Source organism: Rhea pennata, chromosome 4, assembly GCF_028389875.1.
Source record: "Rhea pennata isolate bPtePen1 chromosome 4, bPtePen1.pri, whole genome shotgun sequence".
Classification (NCBI taxonomy): Eukaryota; Metazoa; Chordata; class Aves; order Rheiformes; family Rheidae; genus Rhea; species Rhea pennata.
The window spans coordinates 8,487,361-8,514,050 of NC_084666.1; the positions used below are offsets into that span (position 1 = coordinate 8,487,361).

At 40.2% G+C, this 26,690-nt stretch overlaps 2 protein-coding genes and 1 long non-coding RNA gene across 11 annotated transcripts; 1 reads left to right on the forward strand and 2 right to left on the reverse strand.

Annotated features, from left to right (window-relative positions):
• Positions 1-695: 695 nt before the first annotated feature.
• On the reverse strand, positions 696-7,409 carry SLBP (stem-loop histone mRNA binding protein). The gene is made up of 8 exons (XM_062574594.1): positions 7,270-7,409; positions 6,596-6,724; positions 4,720-4,824; positions 4,131-4,190; positions 3,760-3,891; positions 2,932-3,081; positions 2,105-2,189; positions 696-1,518 (listed from the first exon to the last, which is right to left on the reverse strand). Exons 1-8 carry the CDS (start codon positions 7,314-7,316, stop codon positions 1,402-1,404), a joined length of 825 nt encoding a protein of 274 aa, XP_062430578.1. The 5' UTR covers positions 7,317-7,409; the 3' UTR covers positions 696-1,401.
• Positions 7,410-8,422: 1,013 nt separating this feature from the next.
• Positions 8,423-10,795, forward strand: LOC134140289 (uncharacterized). The gene is made up of 3 exons (XR_009958380.1): positions 8,423-8,494; positions 9,936-10,092; positions 10,663-10,795. It is a non-coding gene; the product is annotated as an uncharacterized LOC134140289 (long non-coding RNA).
• A 1,717-nt stretch (positions 10,796-12,512) lies between these two features.
• LOC134140288 (uncharacterized) lies at positions 12,513-26,566 on the reverse strand. Of its 9 annotated transcripts, none has more exons than XM_062575233.1 (12): positions 26,228-26,392; positions 22,969-23,073; positions 22,085-22,216; positions 19,992-20,141; positions 19,039-19,176; positions 18,240-18,356; positions 17,011-17,118; positions 16,491-16,601; positions 16,059-16,166; positions 15,295-15,487; positions 14,010-14,371; positions 12,513-13,905 (listed from the first exon to the last, which is right to left on the reverse strand). In XM_062575233.1, the coding sequence occupies exons 1-9, from the start codon at positions 26,308-26,310 to the stop codon at positions 16,085-16,087; spliced, it is 1,026 nt and encodes a 341-aa protein (XP_062431217.1). In that variant the 5' UTR covers positions 26,311-26,392; the 3' UTR covers positions 12,513-13,905; positions 14,010-14,371; positions 15,295-15,487; positions 16,059-16,084. The 9 variants fall into 9 exon arrangements, with proteins under 9 accessions (XP_062431217.1, XP_062431226.1, XP_062431224.1 ...); XM_062575242.1 differs by lacking the exons at positions 12,513-13,905; positions 26,228-26,392 and adding exons at positions 24,456-24,497; positions 26,510-26,525 and having other exon boundaries at positions 13,922-14,371; XM_062575240.1 differs by lacking the exon at positions 12,513-13,905 and adding an exon at positions 24,456-24,497 and having other exon boundaries at positions 13,922-14,371; positions 25,799-26,314.
• Positions 26,567-26,690: the final 124 nt, after the last annotated feature.

Consider the following 26,690-nt stretch of genomic DNA (forward strand, 5'->3'; position numbering starts at 1 on the left):
AATAGAGGGATCAGAACTAGGAGCCATTGAATCGATCCCAATAAACCTTCTCTTAGGTATATGTCCTCACTGTCCTAAGGGCAGACAACATACAAAAAAGGCTGTCTGCTTAACACCAGAGTGCAGCTTTATCTTCATCCCAGCCACAGCTTCCTCTTGAAATTTTCCCCATCAGATCTTAGACAAGAATCTTAGGGGTGCCTGATGGATTAGATAATTAGTAATACTTCTGACAGCTAAGATACACATTTGAAAGTTGAGAAGTTTTAACCTGACAATTTCTTAATACTCACACTCAAAAATTCCAAGATAAAACCAGGTGACTTTCCTCGATAAAAAATTCTGTTTAATAAACAAGACTGAACTTCCCACCTACCTCTTCTAGCAGCGTTCTAGATAACTGAGCTTGATAGCGAGCCAATGGACAACTACTAGTCTCAGCTATTTCTAAGGAGCCTGAAAAATGTCAGCAGGCTTACTCAAATAACTTTAAGCCTCAAATTCACTGCAATGCCTATATAAATGCAAGTAGGTTAGAGAAAGTCAGAAGATGTTAAAGAACATTATACGCAAGTGTAGGTATTAATACCAGTCTCAGATATATATTTTAAAGCATGTTACCAGCATTTTGTTATCCACAGAACACAATTAATATGAAATGAAGCTTAAGAGGCATAAAATAAACACACGTCCATTTATTTTCCAGCAACATCCCATACAAAAAAAGCAATGGAAACATTAACTGCTTTCAGCAGAAAGACTGTACAGTGTTATCATTTACAACAGTTTTACATTTAAAATCAGCAAATTAAAGAGACTTGAGCATTTTGCCTAGACACTGTTTTCTTGAATGCTTTAAGAGTTCATGACTATTTACAGACTTCTCAGGCTACTGCTTTTAACTGCAGTGGCCCTGTTTGCTAGTACTAATCATCACCATGGTTCAGCTGCCACCTGCATTACGTATTGATAGACCTTTCATAGCAGAGCCAGGCAGAAAAGCAAAGTAATACATAGATGGTCAAAAACATCTCCCTACTTTGCTTTTGATCTGCAGGCAGCAAGTGAAATAAACTCAACTATGGGAAAAACAATGAGATGTAACTGAACTATTTATAATTACTTGTGGACAGCATTGCCTTTGGCTATTTTTGTATTGAAAAGTTTTATAAAAAAAATCTGATACACATAAATTAGAAGTTAAAAAGAAGTCACACAACTTAATTCTATTTTTACATAGGTTTGGTCCACAGGATATATAGACCAACCACAGCTTAGAGAACAGTTTAACTTTGCTCAAGTTTTCATACTATTAACAGGTAGATAACACCCAGTTGATTAATCAGGCTAACCTTTCAAATTTAAAAGAAACTTCCATTAAAACAGTTTGCCCAAGACTATTTAACTCACAGTGTTGAAATCTTTAAGTGGCTCACTCAAACATGCTTCTAAGTCAAATTCACCTTCTGCTTGATAGTTGACATGTCTGACTTTTGTGGGAGTGCCAGAATAAGTGTCCTAGAATACAAAGTCAATGAATAATTAGTAGTCAAATGCAACTTCATTATGCAATAACATTTCACTTCTGTAATTCATTTAGCCTATGCTATAAGATGCTTATGAGCACTTTAAATATTAGAGAAAAACAAGACTAGTATAAGACTGAAGAATTTAAATGACTGCTTCTCTGCTCATCCAACTATTTTCTAAGATTTCTTTAATTATATGTTCAAAGGATCTAAATATTCAGGCACTGAAATATTATACAGATTCAATATTCAGAGAAAAAACAGTAAGAAACCCATATTAAATCTTTATGGAAGTTTACTGTCCAGCTGTGCAAAATGCTTCCAGCATACAAAAATAGCCTACTTCAAGAAGCAAGTGTGCCATGACAGTTTTATTAATTATGTCCTGCTTAAACATTAGGTATCACAGTCTTAACAAGTGTTTTCCTATGTACACTGCAGGTCACAAGTGACATAAAATAGTCTGTCTACACCTGGCACCTTACAGAGTCCGATGTATTCAAGCTACCCTGGATATAATTATAATTAATGGATTAATTATTAAAAACATTTATGCAAGTGACAGATATTCTTACATCATTATCTTGAGAACTTGTTTGAGATTCAGTAGAATTGCTTCCTATGGATTCTGTCTCCATCTCGCCAAGATCAACAGGACTACTGTAAAATAATTCAAAAGCATACAGCTTAGTATGAGAAAACTAGGTTTGTTCTAAGTTTATTGCACTTTGTGAGTGTGGTTCTAGAAGTGGTGCCAGAACAAGAACAAAGAGACCTATGGAGATTATAGGGACAAAGTTGACAAGTTGTTAAGACCAAACAGAAAAATAAGTTAACTAACAGTCAAAACATCCACCCCTCTGCTCCAAAAACAAGAATTTATACCACTGCTCTTGAAATAACAAATTAAAAGAGTATAAGGCATGTTTTGTACATTGTATTGTTCTAAGCTCAATATTCCTGAGTCATCTGCAAGTAAGTTAGTCAAACTTTCCAGCACTGCTTTCACCACAAGTCACTTTTGTCCTCTGAGAATTAGCCTACAGACTATTCTGAAAGGACTAGCTTGCCTCGCTGGTGTGGTACATCTTTTTATAGAGCACTGCAGTAGGACCCAGGATTTCACCCTGGGGAAATTCACTAAAGAAATGAGGCTTTTCTTTGCAAGGACATTGGCTTAATCTAGTCTCACCAACTAAGTCCCAAAACCCTCAAAAGTTAGCTAACACATTTGTTTGCAAAAAAACAGAATACCCCTAGATGGCACTAGATATAGACAAGCAGCTAGTGAAAACATTCAGTGATCACTGATGGGCCTCAAAAAGGGCTATGTTGTTTTCTCTGAGCATAAGATCGTATATATTAAGTTTCTTTAAAGATATCCTGAATACTCAATACATACATTTCTTGCAGATCACATCCTTCTTCAGTAGGGGGATCCCAGGAATGCAATGCAACTTTCCATAACTTAATTTGCTGGTCCCATGACCTACGGCTGTACTTCTTAAATTTATTTGGAGTTCTGGGATGAATTCCTGGTATACGATGGCATCTATTCAGATACGAGACAAAAAAAATTCATGCTTTTGCTTTTCACACAGACATATCAAATAGCTTTAAATTCTAAGACTGGTTGCCTGCTAAACAGGCTGATTGCAGCCCAAGCACATTCTGAAATAAGTAACAATCACTTGGACAAAACACTCCACAATCGGCACAACTCTAGCCCTTAAGTGAGAGGTTATCTCCATATTTGCACTTTTGGATTTTCCATCTTTGGGTAGTTTAAATATAGATTAATCAATCTTAAGTCTGAAAATTTCAGCATGCAGCTTCTGCATATAACGTCTTTTAAAGTTAAGAGCAACTAGGCTCTGTTTTACCTTTTAGTTTAGTAAGGGAAAAAGCTGCCTGGAAAAAAAAAATCATTTCTTCTAATTGATTATTACAACTAGAATAAAGAACAGCTTCACTTTCATTTTCGCAACATGAGAAAGTCCTAAGTGATATTCCTCATGCAAAGTAGTTGGGGGAAATAATCCAAGTCAAGTTACATATAATCGTTAGTTTCAGTCATCTTGGAGGGGATAAAAGTCTTAGAAAATCACATTTGCAGATGCCTTCATCTTAATATGCCTCAGGTACCAAGCTTACCCTATTAATATACTTATAATGAACAGGTATGGCATAACTGCACATTTACAGTTTTCCAGAAATTCAAACACCTTACCTAGGAACTTCTTTAATGTATCTATCATATGCAATTGTGTTTTTTCCATAGTTTATCTGTTTTTGTCTTCTCATCAAAACTACTTCATCCGTCTCAAGTTCTACTGAGACAGTGGACTCCTTCGAATCAGAACTAGAGAAAAAAAATTGGGAGTATTAGAAAAGAAATAGGTGAACTTTTCAACTTCTACATGTATTTCTTTCACTGTCATTTGTTAAAAGCAGTTGATAGGGTTCTTATTGAATTAAGATGTTAGAACAGACTTATAATGAACTATTTCAAGTTGAGGATTTTCAGAAGCAACATGACACGTGAAATTGAGACCCATTGTCAGGATTTCCCTCAACTAAGCTAAAAAATTTTTATCTTACCTTCCAGAGGAGGACTTCCTTTCTCTTGAAAATTCATTTATTAGGAGTTTTCTTCTATATCTGTAAGAGTTCAAATCAATATTCTTAAGAATATACACAAAGAGAAAATATAAGATTTCCCCATACACAGAGCTCATAGCTGATTTTCCTCCTCAATTAAATAAGTAACAATCTTGAAGTTAACCCATAGACTATAAATATCTTCCCATTTAGGGAAAAATGGAAAGATCTGTTCCATAGACCCCCAAACTTACTTTTCACAAGTTGTCTCCCTAAAATTCTTGTTATAGTAACTACATACAAAAACAGCAATCAGTGCACTGACATTCAAATTCAGAGATCTAGGACAGGATTCTTCCAAAAGGGTGACATTCAGCAATAGACATTACCTTTCCAAAGAGTATGCTGTGTCACTCCTATAAGACCCCTACTGGGCCAGCAAAAGCTGACCTAAAAGCAGAATTTACTATCTGCATACATTAGTCTGACTTTACTATAATTGTGATGTAAAATCCAACTCAGTACATATTCCGCAAGACAAGTACCATTTCCCCTCCTTTTCCCATTTCATCCTACACACTCATGGTACCTTGCAATTTCTTTGTTAACGCTGGTCCTCATTTCATCTTCTTCCACTGCAGTTCCCCAGTCTGAACACCGTGAAAGGGGTCCAGGGCCTTCTGGTGTTGTAAAACTGAGAAGAGCACCTCTACATTAAAATTTTATTTTAGAATATTTCCCCATATTCCCCCCATTTTTAGCTTACTAGGTATTTCATGTATTATTTATAGTACTACTTATTATTTGTGAGAATATTGTGAGAACTTTCCCTATAGTTCTATTAAAATGTAACCATTTTAAACCTCATTGTAGGGTCTCACTTCGGGTTTGGAGGGGGTGAGTTTTTTTTTTTTTTTTTTTTTTTAACTTTACATACATGTGTAGAAAGGTGCCAATGTTGCAAGCAACCCAGTCTACAATATTTTTCATATTATAGCTGCTTTCCTTCAGAAAACTTATGTTAAATACCATTATAACTCATTTACTCCCTTATGTATTTCCAGTCCACTAAAGTAGTTAAATATTTACCCTTTCATGATCGCAGACCCAGCAGAGAAGTGGCAAAAATTAGAGCACAGAATTAAGTTGTACAACTACTGAAATAAAACTATGTGATGGCACCAAGACCTTCAAATTATGTTTTCATGAGGGGAAGAACAGGCAAACACAAAAAAAAGTTCAATTTTTAGCTCATAAACTGAGATTTGTTCTGACCTTGCAAACTGATAACTTAACAACTGTCTGTATTGTAGCCCATTAATGTCATGAACAGATCGAGACTGCTGCAGGGCAGGGGGAGCTAACAGCTAATTTCAGATTCTTAAATATGTTTTCCAACTTAGCTCTCTGTCCTCCTGATGACTGAATTTCTTCAAAGTACAAACTCAAAACTGTAACCTACAGTCCAGAGCTTTTTCAGTAAATTTGACAATATTCTGGAGAGTTAAGATTCTGCTCAGAAGAGTCCTCTGAAGTCAGGGAGTTAGATCATATCTGAACTAAAACCTGTTCCAACTCCCTCTCTGCTCCCAGATCAGAAACAGGCTTGCACTACTACTTCAGCTTTTTTGTTAAATTCAAATTAGAAGTCCTCTTTACATAAAGAAACCTCCCCAACACACACACACACACCAAAGAGCAGAGGTCCTTTTGCAAATACCTGTTCAAACTACAAACACTTGCTACTTCTAACATTTGCTCACAGTGACCCCTAATTGTGCTGAGAATGCAGACTATCAACTGTTCTCCCATGGTAGAAAAATGTGCATTATTGGCAGGAGCATCCCATAAGTACCTGGTTAGTCCCACCACGTCAGCTTTTTCCTTAACATTCTGTCACACCCTTTTGCACATATTTGTTTCTGTACCAGTTCTACGTATATAGGAAATAAGGGAAATATGAGAGGATCTACATGTTTCTCTTGATTATTTCACTCTGTAACAATCTTGATACCACCCCTACTCAACTCACTAGACCCTCATCCCCACGCATCAGTTCACACTTGAGTAGGAACTCTGGGTCTGGGCTAAGATTGCAAATAGCGCTTAAAACTCTGCCAGAGCAGGAAAGAAAGGCTTCAATCCCACAGATTGACTTTTTGATGTATGACCCAGCCACTATGATGCTGGCTCACAATAAATGGCAGTAAATAAGCATAGAACAGGATAGAAAATGATGAAGACTGTAATGCTAGACATACGAATGAAAAATATTTTTTAAGAAGTGGCTCCAGATACAAACACTAGGCCAGATTTTTTTCCTTCCTTAAAGCTATTTAACACAAGCAATATCTGAATGCATAGGACTTGAAAAACTAAGTTCAATAACCAACCTGACACCTCCTGATGCGTGACGGAGCAGAGACTTGCTCCTGGTGCTTTCGTGCCACACAAGTGTCACCTACCTGTCCAGCCTGCTGTCAGAAGGCCTATGCTCATTTTCACCAAAAACAGATGAATCTGGTTCATTCTTTCTCCGTTTTCCATCTGCTCCACGTTTCCTTCCTTGAGACCACCGAGGTGGAGGCTGTGGGCTGGCAACAGGCAAGTAAAACCAACGTGAAGTAATAAGTCCTTTTTGATCTTTGAAACACTGCCACATGCAGATGTGGTAGTTTATTCATCAGCTTCACTCCAACAAACGGAGCCCTGTGGTGCCAGGGCAGCTTCTGGCCCTAGGGCTCTGCAGAGGGGGAACCGTAAACGCCCCCCCAGAACCCTCAGCCTCTGCCCGGCAGCCGAAGCGAGGAACGGCGACCTGCGGCCTTTCGCCCTCCCCGCCCCGGGGGCTTCGGCCCCGCTTCCCCCGGGGGCCCGGCCCGGTCCAGCTCTGCGCCCGCCAGGCCCCGCCGGCAGCGCCGAACATGGCGGCCGCGCAACAGCGCGCGGGGGCCGTTAACGGCCGCGCCGCGCGCCACGCCCGCTGGCGGCCGGGCCGGGCCGGGCCGCCCCCGCTCCCCGCCACCCCTCGCCGCCTCTCTGCCCCCTCCGCCGCCGGGACGGAGCGAGGAAAGGGCCGCAGAGCCGCAGAGCCCCAGCCGCCGCCACCCCACGCTTCGGGGTGGGAGGGCGGCTTTACCTGCCGGCGGTGCCGCCGCCGTGCGGGCTCCTCTGGCGGAAGGACATGGCGCGGGGCCCTCGCGCGGCGCCGGCGGAGCGGGAGCGGGGACCGGAGCGGGGACACGACGGCGGCGACCCGCTGCGCGCCTCAACCCGTTCGCATCTCCCGCCGCCGCTGGCTCCGCCCCCGCCGCGCCTTGGGGCGCCTGCGCGGGCCCGACCACTGCGAGCAGGTGCTCGGGGGGGGGGGGGGACAAGCGCCAGCGCCGCCGCAGCGCGAGGCCTCTCCCGCCTCTTCCCGCCGCGCCCGCACTAGGACGAAGAAAATTCCCTCTTCTCCTGCCCTCACTCCCCGCAGCGCCTCGCGGGGAGGGCGCGGTGAACGGGACGCCCTAGAGCAACACCCCCCCTCGTTCTCATGGTTTAGCCCGCTCCCACCCGCCGCCCCGCGAGGCCCCGCCCCGCGAGGCCCCGCCCCCGGGGCGTGTTGGCGGGAGAAGGCGGCGCGGTTTTGGCGCGCCCCGGCCCGGCCAACCCGAAAGGCGTAAAGGGACTTGGCGCTAAACCGTGTTTCCTGCCCACGCGAAACAGGGCTGGATCGCGCCCTGCCGCTCCCGTGCTTCCACGCTAACGCGGGGAGCTCTCTTAAGTATTTTCTTTGAACTTGTGAGATCTGGAACCTACCGAAATTTCTTAGTAATTCAGAAACAAGCAGCAGAACTCAAGCAGATTTTTTTAAAGAAGCAACTTTCCTCGGCCTCATTGCCAGCGGGCTGGAGGACACGTCCCGGGAAGGCGCACACAGACTGCACAGTGTTTTCTGCCTCAGCCTTGCCACTGTGTTTTGCTTGTTGGACACTGCACGTAACTATCACAATAGCCGTGGTAAAGGCCTCAAGGCAAAGAGGTTTTATTCTGACACTGAAGACAACATTTTCTTGCCTTTTTTTAAAAAAAGCATTAGAGTACAGGTTTGGACTTTGAATACCAAAACTACAGAAATCTTATATTAAAAAGTAATATGGGTGTTTTCACTGTGGAGCCAGAGGAGGCTTTACAAGAGGCATTTTTCAGCTGCTTGTTTCTCAGACCAGTAGACGTCTCAGCTGCGGTCAGATGAAGGTTACAGCTATCAGTGATGTAATGTTTTTATTATTAAACTGACACTAGCGAGTCAGATACAAGGCACAAAAAATAACACTGTTTCTGAAGAAAACAATGGCCTTTCTGATTCTGTTTTTAAGGTATGCATTTACCCCTGCATGTGGTTAGTTGTGTTTTTGCTTGTACAGGTGCAGCCTTTGCATATTCTTTTTCAGCTTTAAAGGACATAGCAATATTGGAATTCTGTTTTTGGTGGCAGGAAATTATAAAAAAAATCTCTGTCATGACACCTCAGCTGAAACCTTAAAAATAGTAAGTACCTGTTTCTGTTCTGTGACAGCATCTTCTTTTTTCCCCCTCTGTGCAGCAGTTGAAATAACAGGATTTCAAAAAATGCAGCAGAACTAAATCATGGTTTCAGGATACCAAAAATGAACTTTTAAGCACTCCTAAACTGGGTGAGAAATGTTAGTCCAAAAATGCAGAGCATAGTTTGTATTATAAATGTAACTTGGTCATTCAAGTTTACTCCAAAAATGTCTTCTAGCAAGCTCTTTTCTGGATGGTGTATGGCTTGCATGTCAGCCTGCATTTTTACTCAGTCAAGATCATTTTTTCTTAACAAATAGACTACGGCAAACACTCCGTATTACATACACTGGTTACTTGACAGAAACGCAGTTATACGTTCATACTTTTTATAGATCATGGTAGATAATTGGATGGAGTCAGAATAAGTAAATACTGACCTCTGAAACAAATACAAAAATTCTGTTCCACAGCTGCAGTTCTGGTAACAGTGTTACAGAGAGTTCAAAGCTCTGGCAAAGAAAGAGTTTATCGTGGAAAGAAACAGATGTAACTGTGAAAACAAGGTTGCCATGTTCCTGAGAAGAGCACTGACATCCCACAGTTACTTAGAGATACTTGCCCAAAACCGAAGTGATGCTGAGGAGACAGGGATGTTCAGCTCTCATGCCAATACATCTGGTAGTACAGCAATGTGAGGGTACACTGAAACAGCAAAGCAATCTGCCACACAAATCCAGTGACGTAGCAGAAATTTCACTGCTAAAGCTTTCTAGTGAAAACGTAGCTTCAGTCCAAAAATATTTTTAATGCTGATATTTAGTGACATAAGACATTTTGCAAAGCTATATGCAAGTCAGAAATGTTTATTTGTTTATTAAGGTTGTAGTAACAACTGCAGTTCTTAAAATTCGCTGGCTTATTCAGACTAAAACCAAGCGCTTAAACAGCAGTTAGGGAAAATTTTGCTGTAAGCTAAGCCGGTGCTAAATGTCCCCGAAATATGTATTTGAAAGATTAAAGAGAACATCAACAGTGAACCTGTGTCTTAAGGGAGCCTAATATTCACTACTATGACTAGTTGTATCTGAATAACATTTGCAAGATCACCAACAAGATGTGTCTAATGAATGGGGTTTGGATAAAGCACATGTTGAGAAGAAGAAAACGTACAGCTACTGTAAAAATGAAGTGGGGTTTCACAAACTAAAACTTTCTCATCTAACAGCAAGCATACACAGAAATGAAAGATGCTGGCTATTCCTATTGCAGGTCTGTGCAGAAGTAGCGATGCTGTTGCCCGGGAGCGGAGCAGTCACAAGGCGCAGTAGGTGGCAGTACACATCTTAACGCCCTAGAAGAATGAATTGTGCAAGCAGCGTGATTGCAGCGGAAACAAATATATTGTTTTGGATCCGTATTATTTAAGGTGATGAAGACAGTTGTCTGAGGAGCAGCACCTGCTCTATGTTGTCTCAGTCTTTCGGCCTTTCTTCAGCATACATAGACATTCATACAATGGAGAACTAACAGCTTCAGAAATGCAGAAAAGACTGCTCTTTGCCAGCCTGCCCTGGGAGCTGCTCTAAGCCAGACTAGGAGTCTTCAGCCAATAATCTGCAAAGGTTTTTAAATAGTTTGACATCTCAGCAGCTGGCTGGCTTGATTCTTTTTGGATTTTTTGCTTTATTTTGCTTGACTCTTCAAAAGCAATGCAGTGCATGTTCTATGGTTTCAATGTTCTTCATTTGTGAATGGTGAATTATATTTAAATTATTTCAATTTTACAAAATGCATCTGTATTCTCATTAAATATATATACCTGGAAGTTTTCTGCTAAGCATATATTTGGAAATGATTTCCAGCTCTTTAATGCTTTTTGGGTGGAGCACCTACTTACCTATTGCTCCTGACTAAAGTCAGCAGTATTTTGAGAAGAGGTGAGAGAGGTCTGAGTCCACTTCCTATCCACTAATGTTTTTTTTTTTTCCTCTCACAGGTTGTATACAGGTCCTGTGCTTTTCTCCTCTGTGAGAGATCTGTTTTAAGTTGTCCAAGATGCCTGTCTTTGGGTGATAATAGTAGGGCTGGCTCTGCTCTCAATAAAACACTGACATATGAAAGCAGACAACGTAAAAGCTGTACTTATCATAAAGTTTCTTCTCCTTTGCCTGGCCTTGGGCCTTGCTGTAATTGTACCCATTTATGCATCTCCTGCACAGCAACAACACAAATACTTGTGCTCCTGCAGGAATGTTTTTGCTACTCTAGCACTATTCCTTTCCCATAAACTGTTAGGGAAAACAGGATTGTTCCTGAAGCAAGGACCTGCTTAAAGTTCAGCACACCTACATATACAAACCCCATTCACCTTAATCCAGAGCAAGGCTGAAGGGATTTAATAGCATGTTTATCTGAATTCATCCAAGATGACAAGATAGAGGAGAGAGTGAATCTGGAAGCCCCATAGCACAGTTAGCATAGCACTATACACAAGTTAAATAAATTCAGCTTCTCAGCAGAACTATCTGCTGCAAGACAGCTTTGGGATTACAGCTGCCTTGCACTTCCTGTCCACTCAGCAAAGATAAAATCTTTCAGAAAAGAACATTCTCATCTCAGTAGGAATTTTAAGGGAAAGAGGAGAGATCCCGTCACCATGACCTCCAAGGAGCAGTTTTAAAAACAAAATATAGTACAAATAACCAATGACATTTCAGGACTACTAGTGAAGGATTGTTTGTGTAAACACAGATAACTGATTGTCTATAAGGAGCCTCTGCCAGTGGAAGCATGCCAATAGAAGACATGCATCACTTCTTGGAAGAGATTTAAGCCTGACTGGTCAAAGCATAAAATTTATTTTGGCATAGCTAAGAGCTACTAAGCACAGATTTATGAAAAGCATGTTTAATTAAAACAGGTAAAATTAATGGAAAGCTCTTCAGTATAAACTGGGAGCGGAGTGCCAGATTTCAGCTTTGCTTATCTCTGTTATAAACTCTACATTAAATAGTCTTGGCTACAGAAACAAAAACTGAATGTAGTCCATCCATTTGCATAACTGCTCTACTTAGACTGATGAGGTTAATGTTGCTAATTAAAAGATGGTGGTTCTACATTCAATGGCAGCACTGAACACAATGACTTCAGCAGCACTCACCTTATCTGTTCAGTATCACTTTCATCACACTAGTAAAGCTCATCCAATTGTATGGAACGTCCATTAGGGGCTGAATTTGTCCAAAATTTAACTGCTACAGGCATAGCAGTTATTCTATTTCTATTCTCTATTTAAAACAAACAAACAAAAAGAATTTCTTGGCTGAAGATAAATAGACTGCTGAACTATAAATCCTGTGGATTTATGTCTGTAACTCCACTGTATGCCCCATCCATCATAGGTAAAAGCCTATGAGCTCTGACAGCTGAGGTTAGATAAATATTTTCTTGGTAGTCTATTACTCCTAACTGGCAGGTTCATCATCTCCTACAGGACACTATTCTTACAGCAGAATGGGTGCTAGGGCCTCAGCTGCTCCATTTCACTAGGTTACAATGCACTGAACATGTATTTTAACATATCATCATGAATTCAAACTGAGGCTTGGACACAAGCCAAGTTGCACTGCAAACTCCCTTCAAGAGTTTGGTTTGATCTCTGAAGAGTCCTCCCTCCTCCCAGAACAAGGGCAAACGAACAACTACTGAACCAACACATTCCGTTTATAATTAAACGCTGACAACAGCCAAACAGTACTAACAGGAGTTAAAACATTAGTATCCTAGTACATTCTAAATAGAAAGTTAGTTTTAAAAACTAGTTCTTTTGCATAAACACAATATGCCAAAGATTTAAAATATTTATTTACAAACATCATATACACATGCACACTGGAACAACAAGGCTCTACATATTACTTTTTAAAAAGGTGCTGTACAGATCTGTTTCTTGTATAAACACATTCCATGCTCTGAAGTCTGCGACACACAAGCGAGCCACCACTGCGCTAGGGTACTGCTGAACACCATGCCTAGGCAGAGTTGGACAAGTGCCGAGAGCGGCAGGAAAAGTCTAGGAGAGGAGTCACAACCTGCAGGCAGTTCTCCTCACCCTCACAATGCCTTAACTGACTTGACTTTCAGTTAGAGGCCTTGCCCTCCTCCTGGGTTTGTGTAAGCAGAGCACACACAGCAAAAAGGACATTCTTACTATTGAGTGGTAGCTGTAACTAGGGCTACCTTTTTTCTGTTTTTTTTTCCGTTAAAAGCGGTAGCACAAATTCCCCTCCTACATACTCTGAAATGTTGATCTTCCCTGGGAACTGTCAAATTTGTGGTAGTTAACTGCAGTCATGAATTTCTGCACATACGGCAGTCCTTGATGAAGGCAAGCTACTGCTCCTGCAAGTGTATTTTATACAGTGTTGTTCATGTGTAAGACGACTTGCAACATACCTGGAAACCCAGAGCAGCACAGCAGTTCTCAAAGCTCACTTGAGAAAGGTCTGAGTAACACAAGTAGAAGTTATGTTTTGGGAGATACTGGGAATAGTCTCTCGGGAAGCAATTTGCTTCAACTTCAACAGCGTAACAGTCTTCGGCCCTTATGTACACAGCTCATTCCGCAGCAAGGCTGCTGCATATGATCACTGGCACTGACACAGTTTCTGCAGTGGCCTTGCAAGAAGACAAAGTGCAACAATGGCAAAGCTAAACTACTGCAGTGAGAATGCCCAGTGCTAAGAGACATTTGTGTTTTACTACATTTTACATTAAAAAAAAAAAAAAAAAAAAGACGATAAGGATTGTAAAAGTTTCTTCTAACACATGAATCTGGTCTAAACTCCGCTGTAGCCAGCACACTCACATTGAGCATCTAAGTACAATGCTAGACAGATAGAACAAAGGTGAACACAGTAGCCCTCAGCAAGGACACCCCTCATCCAAGAGCAGCCACCTGCTCCGAGTCTGCAAATAGCGCTGTTTTCCTCTATTTCTGTAGCAACAGCAGCCACTGAATTCATCCTCCTCTACTGACAGCAGCTTGGCTCTCTGGGTGAGGCAGTAACAGGTATAAAAGTAAAATCCAGGTATTCAAGAGGTATTCAAGCTGTGTTGTAGTTAAGTCACTCATCCCCTCAAAGAGAGGGGGCTGATTTTGATAAACCTTTTCTTTTCTCCTGTCTCACCAGGATTAAGCAGACTCATATACATGATCTGCTAGCTTCATATACATGATCTGAGAATGGAAAAAAAAAAAAAAAAAAAAAGGGATGAACACCCCATCTAAAACCTACTAATAGTTTGTCTTCAACAACTGGAAGAAATGGTAGAATTATCTACCTTCTTCTGAAGTAGTTCTTCAGGTTGGATATATAATTCTGGTCCAGTAGAGGAAAAAGGACTTAACTCCTTGGTTTAAGAGGTGGCGTTCTTCACTCTGACTCAATATTGGACCAACACACCAGCATAACATTAGTGCACTGTACGTAGCATGATGTCCAAATGGCAAAAGCAGAATCCAAAAACTCAAGTAGCCTTTACAATGAGGCACATAGCACCTGCTAACTCGGATAAAGCAGAAACATTCTCACAAAAGCTTTAGGGAACGTCCATCATCTTAGCCCAGGCTTAATGAAATCCAAAGTTTCACATTCGAGGCAAAGCTTGCAGAAGCCTATCTATCCTTAAAGCTCTGGAGAAACCTAAATAAAAAGGTAGACATAACAGCCTTTTATAAATACATCTAGATGTTAACAGCAAAACCCCGACCACATTACCGTCTTAAATTACAGTGTTTCAGTAGTAGTAAATGGAAGAGAGCACTGCACGTAGTTGAACTTAAAGCACAGTATAAAAGACAAAGCTATATTGTCCATACTTCAGGAAGTGTTATGGATGTTAGAAACATTTAGAGAATGTAAATGACTGCAAAAATAACGAGAGCATTAAATAACTGATGCTGGTAAAGTATGTGTCAAAGAAAAAAATGAAGTACTTGAGCCTCTCCCAACTTCTCACATCATCTTTGCCTATGTACCGTTACCAATGCACAAATTACATTTTCTCTCAATTGCAGTTAACAAATTCCTGTCATATCACAAGCATTCTACTCATCAGTTTTTCCTCATTTAAAAGAGCAACCAGATAAATGTCTCATCGTTTTGAGTGTAACAGCCACATTTCTTTTTCCTGTCTAAGACTAAGAATCTCATTAAAAATTTTCTTTCTAGCAAACAGGCAGGGGCTTTTCCATCATGTAATCCATAAATCAGTTTTCAAGCAACATTCTGTTTCCTCAGATAAGTCAAAAAGGTCCTGCCATTTGAGAGTTGTCAAATCTGAAAACAAAGGTCACAGGAATTGCCTCTCTCTGTATATTGATCTCCGCATCACAGGAAATATATACTTTTGCTCCACAGAGAAGCTATTAAATCCACTCTACATTCAACTTGCTACAAAGATAGCCTTCCAATTAGAATAAGTGATTGCACCCACTGAGTATATACACACCTTATTAGAACCTTACGTAGAACAAAGCTGACTGCAAAGCAGATAGGTATCAACTCACTGCCCAAAAGACTAGAAAGCCTCTCCAAACTGTGACGTAGAGACATGCTTCTTTTACCTGCACATTTCACCTTACGTTGATTACACATATGCTGACTGCAAATCTCTTCCTCTTTCAGGGCAGAAGTTATGAGACTGCACCAGTCTTCCAAGGCTTGATCAGCTGATCCCAGAATATATTCCTATCCTTCAAATCGTTGTGTCACAGGAGAAAGTCTTTCTTCTTTGATATTTCTACATACAAAGAAAGACTAGACATTTTCAAACACTGAATTAGCACTTTAAAAAAAATGATAAACCATAGTCTTATTCATAGTAATAAAGAATTTAGTTTAAAATCAGATCAATGAAGTCAACAGAAAAACTGCTATTTATACATATTTCCACTAAAGTCTTAAATGCTTTTTCCTTTTATTCTCAGTAGAATTCAACAAAAAACTTATCTAGTATAATACTACTTCTGTGCCAAATTCTTAATTGGCTTTATTATGAAGAATATTCTGAGATGACTGTTAACATTAGTTAAGAGACAGAAAAGCTGCTCCTGAAATTAAAAAGAAGCACCACTTAATTGAGTGATAGTAAATTGAAATGTTTATCTGTTCAGCTAGAAAGCATAATATTTCTTAAGTCAAAACTATTACATCTTTTAATTAGGCACTACTTTAAAGACAAGAAGATGGGAAGAAATACCGATCATAAAATAAAGGAGTAAAAAGAGAAACTGATCTTCTTGAACTAAACAGTTGGATGCTGTCGAACTGGATTGCATATGAGGTACTGAAACAGAATACGTAAATTAAGTACACATCATGAACTAACCTTTCAACTTAGATTTTTTCTCCTTATTATTTCAACACTTGCACTTCCCCATCCCTCTCAGGGTATTCTGACTGATGTTCTTCCAATAAACTGCTGCAAAGTTTAAGCCTACAAATAAAAAACAATTCCATTCTGTATCTCTATTTCCATTCAAAACGACTAAGCGGTTGACTTTATTATGGTACCTTTTAATACAAAATACAGTTACAAGCTGCTTTTTAATACAGACTGTCCTATAATGATGCCTATGGTTTGCAATGAGAAAACATTAAGAACGAAGTTTTACCACACAACAAATACTGGCCAAAATATCCCTAAAAAGAGCATTAGAGATGCATATTCTTAATAAAACCTTAGTTTAAAATACAGAAGTAAGACAACACACTTCTAATATGAAATAAATAAAGTCCCTGATACACAGGTTTTTTATACCTCTCAAGCCTGCAGTCTGAGTCTCTGCATGTTTTGTTGTCCTGTAGAAGGTTGGATTTTTTCTGTTTCTGATCATTCCATCCTGAAGAACAACTGTCTGGAACCTGGTCACTGCATAAAAACAAACAACCACCTCTGTAGTCAGCTACAAAACAGCTTCATCTCAAGAAAACAAGACAAGAAGTTTTCAAGTGCTAGGCTTCGCAAGCAAGAGGGAACTAACAGTTATTGGGAACAACAGCTTTCCCTAAGACAAAAAAGGGAAAGCAGCTCAGCATCTTGTACGATTAGCTAATAGCAGAGGAAGCAGAAAGGAGCAGAAGGAAGCCAGACTGAGGTTAGCCAAGTCAAGGAACAAAAATAACCAAACAAACCATATGCTGCGGGAAGTATGGGGCGGGGGGAAAGGAGGAAAGACTAAAGCAGGGCTAAAGAAAACAGTGAAGGAAAAGGAAGTTAAAAAAAGCCAAGGGCAGCTTCACAGCACAAGCATTCTGGTATTTGATATTATGGTATTTACCTTGTTACTTCTGTACCATGTTGTATTGTCATTATTTCATCATTTTCACCTGAGGTTCCCCACTCTGAACACCGTGAAAAAACCTCCTGATGTCCCGATTCAGTAAGACTAGAAAGCAAGCAAAAACGTCTAAAACTACGGAGCTTTTTGTTCCTCTGAATGCTTCTAAGGATATTGGAGCTAAGTAAGAAGAAGAAAAATCCACACCTGTACTAAGGTTCTTAACAAAAGGCTACCAATCCCCTAAAACCTAAAACCATTGTTCCAGTTTTCTTTGTGGTTTTGACAACAGTATGTATAAACTGTGCCTCTCTTCTACATAGACAGCCTACCATTTCCCATTTACAAGACGATATTTTATGTAGCAGCAAGGAAAAAAAATAAGGAAATATGATTAAAAACAATTAGTGGAAGAGTAGTTTAATTCCTAAACAACTTTGAATAAAGCAGTGCTAGCCTGAAAAACTCTGAAATATTCAGACATTTCAAAATGCTTCTGCTTCTCATTTTTTAATCGTTAATCTCACTTTGCCCCACTCCCAGATGGCTGACCTATTTTTTGTTGTTTCAACAAGCCTTTTTTCCCATGCCACCTTTCATAAGGCAGGGAAAAGCATAGCTGAAAAGACACAAAACTTCCCCTTTAACATCCTTAATGAATACACATTTTTCCATAAACATCTGTAGTAAATATAACATGTAATAGTTAAACAGGCAGTAAGTTTCAACATGCGCTGACACTGAGGAGTGCACAGGCTTTTTCATGAGTCTCTATTCCTTTGTCATGACATTCATCTACTTGTACATACTCTGTATGCCAAAAGGCAGAATACAGTGCCTGTAAAAGATGTTTCAGTGTTACAAGTACCTTAAAAATCTTATGTGAAATAAGTATGTCAGAGTCCCAAAAATTTCATATTTATAAACTTTGAAGGAGAAACCACATTCCACTGGAAATCAAGGACAAGACATTACCATTGCTTAATTCTACACATAAAATAATCTGCCCTAAAATAACCTGTGCTGTGTATTTTGACACTGTATTTTCTTCACCTTCGCAAACACTTGTCACCAAGGTTATTCTGGCATGATTTCCTTTCCTCATTAGAATGCAAATACGTTTAGATTAAAGCTATTAGCAAATAGGGGAAAGAGGGGATAAATTTCAGTCATATTCAAAAAGCCAGCCATAATGCGAACAGATCTCCGTACAGAGAATCCTTTCATACCCTTCCAGTGCGTGATACAGATGCACGTAATGGTTTTTGCCCTTTGAGCCTGTAGAGGAGTCAGTACTATTTCGTTTTCTGCGTTTCCATACTGGAGAAGAATCGAGAGAACAGGGACTGCAAAAACGAGACACAGATTTTACATAAAAAGCATTCTTCCATCATCTATGTTTAAGTTTGTATCACAGTTATGCAAAATAAAAAACATACCACACAAGAAGAGTTTTCTCCTTAAAACAAGACACACAAGTTACAGCAAAAGGAACACCTAAGAAAATGGTTCAAATTTTGTAACCACTTGACTGTATTCTGAAAACTGAACCAAGTTGTAATTGCCAGTGAAACTCCACTGAGCTTGGAAGAAGAAGCATTTCCAGCCCCACATGCATAGCCCAGATCAAGACATCTCAGTAGACAGAATTGCATGAGATGCTTCACTGTCACTCTCCACGCTGTCTGCACACAAAGAGAACACTTAGTTTAGGCTCATAAGTCTTGCTTCTGAAGAAGAAAGTCTATTTTCAGCACTTGCCAATTTTGGTTAAAGACACCTCAGTACTCCACTGTATGAGCAGACAAGCAGAAAGAATATTTCCTTTTTCTACTGTTAATCATGCGATCTGCAATGCTGGTACTTTTTCCACACTCAATACCTTGTACCAGATTCAACAGTGTAACTACCAAATGGAGAGACAGAGAAGTAACTGCTCCCTCATTAAATACTTCCCACCAAAAAAGTGATACTAGCAATATGCATTGCATTTTCTCAATTAATTCATCACAAAACTTGATTTCATACCTTTCTGATGCATAGTCTGTCTGTTTGCACTGATTTTCACATTCATTTCTCTTCTGCTTTTCATCAAATCCTGGGCAGCCAGAGTCCTCCTGATCTTTATAGACCCATTCTTGGGAACTACTTGAAGGTTCTGTACTACTAAAATGAGAAAAATCGAGATTTAAAAAATTATCCATCTAGCTTATCACTCCCAGCAGAAGACAGTTCAGTTGCAGTAGTTGATAGTTCATTCACACAATACCCAGATGGTGCAAACATTTGCAACCTCCATCACGGAGGATAGCACAACTGAAGTTATTAACACAATAGTTAAAGTGCTAAGAGAATTCCATTCACTCTTCTCCCAGTTTACTTCCCAACAAATACTAGGTATTAGTTACTGAAGCTAGCCCTGTTACAGAAACACCAAGTTCTTAAAAGATTAAAATAGTCTTTCAAATTTGAATACAGTTGCCACCATCTTCTGCAGAAGATTTAAAATCTCTCCAATCTTTAGCTTCGGATTCTCAACAGATCATTATTACAGGAGTAGGGCAGTTCTACTGCCATCAGAAAGAAGTACCCACCATAGTCTAACCATAGATGAAAATATTATGAAGACCAAGGAATCAACAAGTTTCCACTTATTACTATCCCTTCCTAGAAAAAATAGTTTTATCTTGTGTTGACCAGTGCAAACACGCAGGGAATGGAATGTACTACCGCAAACAGACCACATGCTTTCCCCCACAAAGTGCCTTACTGGAAGTGAATTTAGTCTAAACATTAGAAAAATTTTGAAGACTAACAGAATTTGACAGGGGAAAAACAAGGTACTAGAGGAGCCTGAATGGGACTCCTGTTTCTGAGCCTGAGATCAATTCTCTTTCTTGCTCCCAGTAAGAAATGCTCCAGAGAAAGTAGAAACTGCTGTGAAACAACAGATGAGTGCTGATTAATTCACCCATACACACACTGGCTGCAGATCCCAGGTTTCTTCTTCAGGAGGATCCCAGGCATGCAGTGCTATCTTCCACAGCCGGATCTGCTGGTCCCAGGATCTGCGGCTGTACTTCTTAAATTTGTTGGGAGTTCTCGGATGAACTCCTGGTATTCGTTGATTCCTGTAAAAACACAGTAATATTTATACTTCAGGACATGATTTTCTTTCTTCCAAAAAATCCTTAGTCTATCAGATTAAGCAAGCATCAATGGACTATTAAATAAAATACTCCCACGTTAATAGCTTAACTGAAACAGCTATATTCTAAAACACTGTCAGAAACAAACCACATGAGCAACAACTAACAATAACATACTGAGTCAGACCAGAAGTCTTTCCAGTCCAGCAGCCTGACAGTTGCCAAAAGCAGATGCCTACTGCCTAAGGACAAATATGAAACAGGAGATACTCCTTCAATACTCTCCCTGCCTCCAACTATTTCTATCTCAGATTTCCTGAGTCAGATGTAGTTTCTTCATATTTAATATCCTCAGTGAATTTTTCTTCCACAATTGTTCATGAATTATTACAATAGAGACTGTACACTTCTAAATAGCGCTTGCCCTTTGAGAGTAAAGATTTAAAAAACAAAATACCCACATCCTGTGGGCAATATGCAAACAAGTGAGTAAATGCTATGCCTTTTCACTAGATCTGCAACAGGCAAATGCTATAACAACACTGTTCGAGATCACCAAATGGCTGGAAGTGGCATTTCTCAGATGGTATCTCAAACCCAGATCTTGCCCAACTAAAGACTATTGAAGACCTCCCTAAACCATATCTCCAGTACAAAATAATCCTGTGGTTATACTGTGTCATACTGGAGTAGGCTTTTATGCCTGGGAAAAAAGGGAATATTATAATCATGCTTTAACTCATACAAAGTATCTTTCTTTAAAGTGTTTTTCCCACCAGCTTCACAGACAAATACACAAAGCCATAAGAGTTTGACTATCTCTTCTGTAACAGAAGCAGACCCCTGTTAAGAAATTGTGTTATTAACTACCCTGTTAAAATGCCATCCGGTAACTTTTTTTTTATTATTATTATTTTTAACTAGTTTATCCCATGCTTTTTCTGGAATATCATTCTCACTTGTTTTCCACCTACAATTTAGATGATCACAGCCAAGCTATGTGCATGCCAGGCATAACCATAAGACCAGCTACAGTCCTACCACACTGATGATGAAGCGACAAGAAAAAATACAGTTCACAAGTCACACTGAGATTCTTTGGGGCAGGGGAGGGAGGAGGAGAAAGAGTTATTGAAGATATGATTATGATACTGCAGCGTATCTGTAATTGCTATCTGTTGTAGATTTTCAGTCATCTAGGCTACTTTTAAATTTTGCTTAACAGCAAGCTTGCAGTGTCTACTGTGCTTGGCTGACAATTTTCACAACAGACTCTTAAGTGTAGAATCCAGAAAAAGTAGGGCAACCATAAATAACAAGTAATTTAAAAAAAAACCTCAAAACCAAAACTAAGAAACAGATGCACATCCATATGTTCCCACAGAGTAGTTTCTGAATTCTTATAGTTCTGAAGCAAGTAGAGAGAGCTGACTGAAAATCTAAATGTAACTTAAGTACTACAACTCACAGACTTTGTGAGGCCCAAAGTGTCATGTCAGAGAATGGAAGAAATCCAGGGCTTGATTTCAGTTAGCAACCGAATAATCACTGAAGACTAGTTGCCCTTACCCATACTTAAATGAAAAGTTTTATTCAATCCTCATTCCAAAGTGTCACTTTCCAACACAAATTAACTTCATGTTGATCTAGCAACAGTCACCAGAAGCTTCACAGGGAGCTGACCAACAAAGAATTTATTTAAAGCTTGCTACTGACAACAAGAGTACTCAAGGGTCATGTTTAGCTTTAAGCTAGCTTCAGTGCAGAAAATTCTTAGCTTCCTTTTGACAAAAAGGATTATAATTCACAGGTTTTATTCATTTTTTGTCATTCCTATTTTAAGAGAACTAAAGCCATACTCCGAACTACACGTCTGCAACAAGTAACTATTTACTTGGAAATTTGCAATGCACAGTACAACTTACTTTGGCACTTCTTTAATATATCTGTCATACGCGAGGGTGTTCTTTCCAAAATTGATCTGTTTTTGCCTTCTCCTTAGAACCACCTCATCGGTTTCCCTTTCCACTGGATTAGGGGAATCATTTGAAACGGAACTTAAAAATAAAAGTTAGAATCAAGTTAGTAGCTTCACAATAAGTTATACACACATATACTCTAGAACCACTAGAATATACTCTGATAGATGGCAGTGACTCATTCACAGAGGTGATGGTAATGTAACCAAATGAACCACCAGAACAGATCAGCCTTTTCAAGTTTATGTAATTGCTCAGATTTGTACTAAGTTAACACGTATCTGAGGGTACCAACCGTACAACTACCTTACTAAAAGTTTATGACTAGTTCTGTAACAAGGAAACAAAATGATAGATGATTCTTGCATACATGTAACAACCTTCTATTATTTAAAAAAAAACAAAAAAAAAATCAAAAAACCCCTTTAATACAACAGAGACAGATAATATAAAGGAGACTAGCTTGAATGATCTTATAGCCATTTCTCTAACACTAGAATACTGCTTATGTAAAGTTGTAATAAATACGCAATTTAATCTGAAAAGAAAGAGATTCTGATATGATCTCACTAACAGCTTTTAAGACAAGATCTTCTCTGTGCTATTCTCTCCTTCAAGTTTCCTTCAGGCTTGAAATGAATCAGTTTGGCCAACTTAACGGTGAGAAATCCAGAGTGTGACGGAGAGAGAGGCCAAGATATAGGATACCATCACCTCCCTCTTATGCGATGTGTTTCAAATCTTCATTAACGCATGTAAAGTGGTTGGAAGTCATCAGATGGCTGTTGCTAAAAATCAAAGCACCTATTTAATGATTATGTAATACTCACTTTGTCATTTTTTTATTTGATGTCCTCATTGCTCTGCCTTCTTCAATTCTAGTTCCCCAGTCTGAGCAGCTTGAAAGAGGCTTAGAACATTCTGATATTGTAGAACTGGAAAATAATTAGATCTCTATGTGAACATTTGTTGCTCATAAGTTATTTAACTGACAAAAAAAAAATCAAGTGGCAAATGCAGCTTTGCAAATCAAGATAGCATAGTCTAGCAAGTTACCACCCTCCACAACTGTAACACCAACTGGCCATGGGAGTGCTCCTATTCCATTTCACTGTACAGTCAAACAGATTAAAATATCTCAGCTTAAGTCACCTTCCACTGTGACATAAGACCAATCAGTTTTACTTTGCAGGGAAAGAAAGTGATCATGAAGTGAATTTCATATCAGAACCATAGAGCTGATAACCTCTAAAAACATTCCTAGGTCAACCAAATACTTTTCCATACTACGCTAAGGATTTTTTCCAATACCTCAGTTCTATCAAAGAGCACAACACATGAAGTCACCTGAGGTCAAAATTCAGTTTAAACACTGCCGTCAGTGATTAGCAGAGTACATTGTAAAGGACTGAAGAGATGCTTAAGAAAGAGAGAAGCGTCTACCATATTAGCAGAACTAACATTTTGTCAGATACCAGCATGACTTCATATCTTCCCAAAATACAATTTCAAGGATGTATATACTGTCGTGTAAAGTAAAAAATGAAGCCAGGAAGCTCCTACTTTAATAACCATCTGGATCACTAATATTCTGAGTAAAGAGAAATTTATCAATTCCTTATTAACTAATGAAAAGTGGATAATGCTGTAGTATTTTGAAGCGCTGAGAACTCTTCCTTCCACAAAGTTAGTCCCATTCCTTTGATATTAATGCCTCAACATTTAACATAAAATACAGACGTAGTTTTAGTTTAGGTTACAAAACGTTACTCTACCTAAAATGTTTCATACCAACAGCTGTAATTGCCATCCATGCTGCTAATGTCTCTTAATATTACACAAGATAAAGACTCAACAGAGAAGGAACACATCTATTCTGTCCCCCCCAAAAAAAGCTCCAAGTGCATCTAGTTTGATTTACTGTCATAACATATTGTTAAGATTTTTTATAACTTCAAAGACATAGGGACACCTCCTGCATACAAGATTATTTTTCTCAACCTCTTCAAAAGATCTAGTTATTAACTGAAGCAATATCAGAGGCCACCAGAGATTATAACCTTCATATAATGTAATACTCAGAGATGTACAAATTGTATATACATAAAGTCATGTGCCCTCAGTAAAATATCTTGATCAAATACTCATCATCATCTCTAACTTATGTTCTGGTCAGCTGTTTGCAGATACCTAAACATTCATTAGTTTTTTTTATTTCCTGACAAACACCAATATACCTATCTCCACTACTTCCTCTACCTGAGCCTGCTCTCCAGAATATCCAAAAGAAAAGCAGAATACTCTTAGGACTACCTACCTATAAAATTTGATCTCATCTCAAGTTGTCCTCAGTAAGGGACTGCAAAGAAAATAGGTATTTACTAAAAACTGTGGTACAGCTGAATAGATTAAGCACACTGACAGAGGAAGACAAAAACATTATGGTTTGTCCACACACAGATAAATACGCATCAGCAAAGTAAAAAAGTTACAGCATATTTTTCAAGGGACACTTTCTACTAATACAGAAGATGTTACCATCAAAAGGTTTCCAATTGCTGCCTCACTATATAATATACAATTACTCCCTTTCATAGAGAGTAATTGAAAATTTTATGATATGAATTCTGAATAGCCAAACTGTATGGTCTACTCTTACATAACAAGGCTATCATTTGCTAACTCTATGCTCCATATTATTACAAAACTGTTCAAAACTTCTCAAGTTTTGCTGGATTTCTAAAGAAAGAAGTTATTTCACAGTAAAATGAAAATTTAAGCAAATTCCATATTTATTCCTTACCACTCCACTGAGCGATCTAAATGTTTAGACAGATACTCATCACATACCAAAGAATCTGAACCATTCCAGTTTCTGCATTTCTGCTCTAAAAAGCAGCAGTGTGGTGGTTGTACAGAACTAGAAAACAATAATTTTCATTGTAACCTAGTCACTGGTAGGCACTGAACATCACCTTCTCAAAATAAATATGACAATCTATCTATGATCACTTGTCATTGCAAATCACTGATTAGTTTGGCTTACAGATACATATGATTTGCATCAGTGTTTGACTACTGCAATTAAGATAACTAAAAATTAACAGATTAAAGTTTGGGTAACCAAAAAAAAAAAAAAAAATCCTTCCTCAATCAAAAAGGGGGGGGGGGAAAACATCAGAAGACCTTCAGCAGTGTTTATGGAACTGCTGACATACGCAACATCCACAGACTGTCCTGTAGTAGCAGTGCATTAGTTTACATATATATACACCATCCCATTCAGCACTAATCTTTGAGAAAGAGGCCAACATACAGAAAACAACATACAGAAAAATTACTTCAACACAGGAAACAGGCCACCTAGTAAGAGAGAAGTAGGTCAAATGTTCACTTAGAAACACTTTCAGACTGCAAATTCCTTACCAGAGACTGCTGTGTAGTCTTTACAATTATAGGAGAAGGAATGAGAGTGCGGCACTTGCAAACACAAGGTCGGTCAAGGATTACTTAAGAATCAAGAGTTACCTACATTTTCCCTGGCTTCCTCTCCTGTTGTGGGCCTTTGATTTCTGAATTTCTCTTACATGTTAGGTTACTAAGCAAAACACCTTCAGCTTTCAGTGAACACAAGACCTGGCTTCTAGGGTAAAGACGCACCTGCAGGCCGGCCTCGGCCTCCGCCCCCGGGAGGGGACGAAACCTCCACACAATAAACACGCTTCTGCGCGAAGGACAGACCCTGCCGCTGCAAGCCCTCTGCTTTTTCGAGGTGCGCGGGAGGAAAGGCAGGCTTTCGTCGCTTTAACGCTGGACTAACAGCTCCTGTTTTCTTCCCTCGCCTCCTCCCCAGAGCTCTGCACCCGCGGCCCTCCGGCAGCTTCCTGTCCGCAGGGCCCCGGCAGCGACTGCTGCGCAACGCGGATAATTTAACCCCAGCCGCGAACCTAAGCGGCGTCTGAACAAAACGGCGCTTCTAACACGGTCGCTCCCGGCGGAAGCGCTGCGCTGTCAAAACCTCGGTCTGTCCCGCGCCAACGGTCACTGCTGGCGACAGCAAAGGACAGCGCGGCGCCAGCCGGGCCTCACCTACAGCCCCATCGGAGAAGCCAGGAGGGAAACACCGGCCCAAAACTCCGCCTCGCAGCCGAGCTAGGCATCTGCTGCCGCATTTCTCCCCGGGAGCCGCCCGCGGGGTACCGGCCCCTCCCTCACGGCTGGGGGCCCACGCGTCCCGGGAGCAGCGAGGCTGCCGCCGCCCGTCCGGAGGGAGCAACGGGGACCCTGCGCGCTGCGCTGCGCTGCGCTGCGCTGCGCTGCGCTGCGCCGCGCCGCTCCCCTCCCTCCCGCCGCCGCCGCCGCAGCTCCCACCTGCGCGGCCCGCGCAACATGGCCGCAGCGGGCGGCCCCGCCCGCCGAACATGGCTGCGCCCCGCCGGCCGCGAGGGCAGAGCGCAGGCGCGGGATTCCGGCCGGCGGGAGTGTGCGCAGGCGCCGGGGATGCGCGCATGCGCAGAGCGGCTTGCGGAGCGGCGCGGGAAAGGAAGCGCGC